Here is a 3,963-nt window from a genome sequence, read left to right as displayed (position 1 = left end):
GTAATTCTAAACCAGTACAAGTTGTATAAAGCTGAGTGGATGATTCAATCTCTTAATAATGTGGTCAAAATGTCTTCTGCTGTCATCGCATGCTGCCAGTGAGCTGCTGATTGTTGTTGTCAGCCTCAGCAGGAACTCAGACTGAGTTCAGTACTTTGTTATAAATAACAGAAGGAGCTGTGTAGGTGTATTGCTACAAGTGAGAAGCTGAAATACAATCCAGACAGTCCAGTTTCACTGATATGTTCACGAGTCTGAAGACACCAAAACACTGCACACTGATGTCAGTGGGCTTGGGGCAATATCCAGAATTTAATATGTGGACACAGTCCAGCTCAGTTATCATATAAGATATAATCACCTGGGATTCTAATAAAATCATATTGTTTATTTCATTTTTTCTTTTTTAACAATTCATAATTATGATTGTATTTTATGTTTCAGGTATAAGTGATCCTGCCTGTACAATGTAGACGCGTGTATTTGATATTAGCAAATATCAGCCCATGTCTAGATGTCAGTATGAACGCAGCCTTAGAGCCTCAGCCTGCTTCAAATCAAGTGTGTGTCAGATTGTACGGTATCTGGAAGCTCCTCCACCCAAAGTTTTCCAGCAGTGAAACAGGGGCTACGTCCTGTAACGGCCCAAAACAATGGAGCTGTAAAAACAGGCACACAGTTTGAACTTCTCTCTCAAGCTTTTTTCCAAACTTCACACAAGTACTTCAGTCATTTTTTGTATGAACAACCAAGTGCAACGTCATGAACTTCAAGCAGAGACGGTGTGGAAGCTTTTCGCTGTTATCCAGATTTGCACGATTCATGCATCTCACGTTGCCATTCAGAGCAGATTCAACACTGCTGCCTTTACACACCCCTGCCTCTGTGCTGCCTTCAGACCACTGTGTTGGGCTCAAACGCAAGCTGTGACACAGGATGACCTACCGAAGATGTACAACAGGACCTTTTGTATCTTGTGGTTGTCAAGGTGGACGAGAAAATGACGATCACATGAGCGGAATCAACTAAATTCTGAACTACAATGTCCTTAAAATACAAGAAAAAAAAACATCTTTAATGAATTACTAATGCTTTTAATTTGGAGGAATTGAGTTTCCTGTGGCAGCGAGTTGTAACCTTCTGTCTCCTAGTATTATAACCTGCTGTTCAGCCTTCTAAACCCATGGATGAATTATTAGAACTGGACTTCCTGGACAGTAAATCATGTGACGTGCTGTAAATGTAAGTGTGTAATTTACCATCAAACCAGGAGCCATGAAGTGCCTTGAAGGCTTTCCCTGAGTGCTCTGCAGAGAGACACTTGACATAGACGCAGCCCTGTAGAGAGAGAGAGAGAGAGCAGGAAGTACACTGTAACATCCTCACAGCAAAACAGCATAAGAAGGCGGGACATGACAGTTGCTGCTCGTCATTGGTAGGACGGAGCATACCTCTCGTGAGTTCTTGTCAACAGTGATGTGGACGATGCCGTCGTTGTCACTGCACTTCTCCAGGATCGCCTGCTGGATGGCTAGATCCCAGTTCTCCCCGACCTCCCTGTAAAAACACACACAAAGATGTTAAAAACCACAAGAGTCAAAACCAGGGAAGAGACTGAGCTCATCCAAACAAGCAGCAGAGACCAGTACTCACATGACCGGGTCAAACATGTTCCTGATCTTCAGACATGGAGTCAGGCTGTTGGGAGGCGAGTTCCTCCGGTCCAGAGGGAACGCTGGCGGGGGGCAGAATGACCATGTCAGAACACACTGCACAACGACATGTTAGATTACAAAGGATCTAAGCTGGCTGTGTGATTCCTGTGGTGGACTCCACAAACATACGTGGCTCCAACACATCTCTCTCAAAATCTGAAACATCAAGCAGGGTTTCCCGCTCTTTTCTACAGATCATTCTCAAGACTTTTCCACGACATTTTTACTGATGATGTCACTCAGGAACTTTTGCTAGGTAAATAAAATGTATCATTATTAAAAACATGTATAACCCGCTTCCCTTTTTTCCCATTTCTGCCTGAACACCATTACAACAATTAGTCACCGACAATTTTCCTTCCTGACCAACCCGGAGCTTTGCGTGGCTAAATGTCCGATTCAGTTTCAGCCCCTTCAGTTGTAAATCATCCAACCTGCAGCGTGTGATGTCACTTCGGGGTGCGTTCACAGCTCACAAACAAAACCAATAGCCTCCTATTCAAAACACTATCCGACCATTTGAACATCAACACGATCCTGAAGATAACTTTTGGGGGGGGGGGGGGTTGAAAGGTTGAAATAATTTTCCAGGACATTTTGCTTTTTCCTCTCGTGTTCCATGTGTTTTCCGTGACTGGAAAACTGAGTTCCAGCTGACTTGCTGTTTCAATGACTTGCTCTTGAGCAGCCACGTTTTGTAGGAAAGTTCACAGTTGTTCTGCCAACATTTTGTGTATCTTACAGCAAAGGGAACACATGTTTGCAGCGTGTTTAGATGCTTTGTGGCTGCACCTGAATATAACAACCCTCTGTGCCCTCTAGCTTTCTCTGTCATCACTCACTCCAAATGTCAACAATGAAGCGACGATAAAAATAACGATTTCATCTGCAGCACACCACCTTGGTAATGGACGCTGGTTAACACGCTAACATTTATGAGCCATGATCATATCTCACACTAGTTCTGAGGTTCCAATCGTCCAATCAATCTGGCATCCACTGGTCTGCGGTAAGTCTGACCCAATCATTTTCTCTCCCGCCTCCTTCTACAAACACACTGACTACATATACGTTTACCCATGATACCTTGCATTTCCAGGTTTCTGAAGGACTCATTACTACAGTCTGAGTGAAAATATTTAGTGTGCGTTACCTTTTCCCTGCCAAACTTTGGAGGGCATTAAGGAGGTCTTGTCGCAACTGAAAGAAGGCTGGATCCACCTCCAGACCAGGAAGTCCGCTCCGCCGATCCTCTGATTCTCTGTTCGAATCCTGGACTCGTCGGCTGAGAGGAAGCTCACAGCCCGCTCCCAGATCTTCTTCATCTTCTTCCTGTAAAATATCACAACTTGTCACTCATCATCTTCCCCTGACAGATCAACAGGCAGACTGGACATGGAGTTTGATGGTGTATCTGAATGTAAACTTTAAGGAAGCCTATTAAATTAAAACACATGAAAACTACAATAATCATCACCCGAAACATTTCACCTGCTTTCTTTATATTCCAAATCTAATATCTCAACACATCCAGCCCAAATATCACGATATACAAAATGATCATGATATACAATATTATCATGGGGGATTTAGTTATTTTATAATAATACATAAAGTTAATATATTATTGTATTTTTTGTTTCAGGTATTTTTTAATAATATAAATATATAACTTTTCCGATATTATGTAAAATATTGCGTATGGAAATATCGCAATATTCAATGTTATCAATTATTAGCCTAATGGCAGGTGTGAATATCCGGCCTTAATATACTTTTCTTGACAGTTTTTCTATCTGGATTCAGACGGAGCCGTGAGTACTGACCGATCCTGAGGCAGAACCAGGGAGTCTCTGACATGGGGGATGGGCATGTAGGGCTGTAGGTCCTGGTTCTCTTGGCAAGCCTCAGTGTGGCTCCTCAACACGTCTGAACAACAGAAGGTGGTTAGAAGAAGTCAGGAAGAATAAAAGGATCAAAGAGAAAAACCTGCAGCTTTCAAGAGTGGACATTATGTGTCTTTGCATCTGGATTTGGGCAGTTTATCACATTCTTCCTTACAGATCCTCTCAGGTTCCATCAGAATGGACGGGAAGTGTCTGTGAACTTCCATCTTTAGATGCTGTTAGTCAAACTCCCAGCAGACAGTGACATGCCGTTTACTCACAGTGACTTGTGTCTAGACACTCCATAAAGACTAATGCAGTGTCTTGCTGAGACGGTCGTCCCAGAAGACTTCTGAAGCTCT

At 42.8% G+C, this 3,963-nt stretch overlaps 1 protein-coding gene across 1 annotated transcript in view; it reads right to left on the bottom strand.

Annotated features, from left to right (window-relative positions):
* Window positions 1–3,963, bottom strand: part of lemd3 (LEM domain containing 3) — a 15,874-nt gene that overhangs the window by 3,679 nt on the left and 8,232 nt on the right. Inside the window, exons 5-9 of the mRNA XM_087174997.1 lie at window positions 3,542–3,671; window positions 2,869–3,047; window positions 1,654–1,735; window positions 1,452–1,557; window positions 1,260–1,338 (exon numbers count right to left, since the gene is read on the bottom strand). Of these exons, the coding sequence (XP_087031123.1) occupies window positions 1,260–1,338; window positions 1,452–1,557; window positions 1,654–1,735; window positions 2,869–3,047; window positions 3,542–3,671 (576 nt within the window). The remainder of the gene's footprint in view (window positions 1–1,259; window positions 1,339–1,451; window positions 1,558–1,653; window positions 1,736–2,868; window positions 3,048–3,541; window positions 3,672–3,963) is intronic.

The sequence above is a fragment of the Seriola lalandi genome, unplaced genomic scaffold (assembly GCF_002814215.2).
Source record: "Seriola lalandi dorsalis isolate HSWRI2012SDOR001 ecotype SW California unplaced genomic scaffold, Sedor1 jcf7180002054407, whole genome shotgun sequence".
Taxonomy (NCBI): Eukaryota; Metazoa; Chordata; class Actinopteri; order Carangiformes; family Carangidae; genus Seriola; species Seriola lalandi.
The sequence above is the reverse complement of the archived record's forward strand: the minus strand, read 5'-3'. Positions and strand labels throughout refer to the sequence as shown.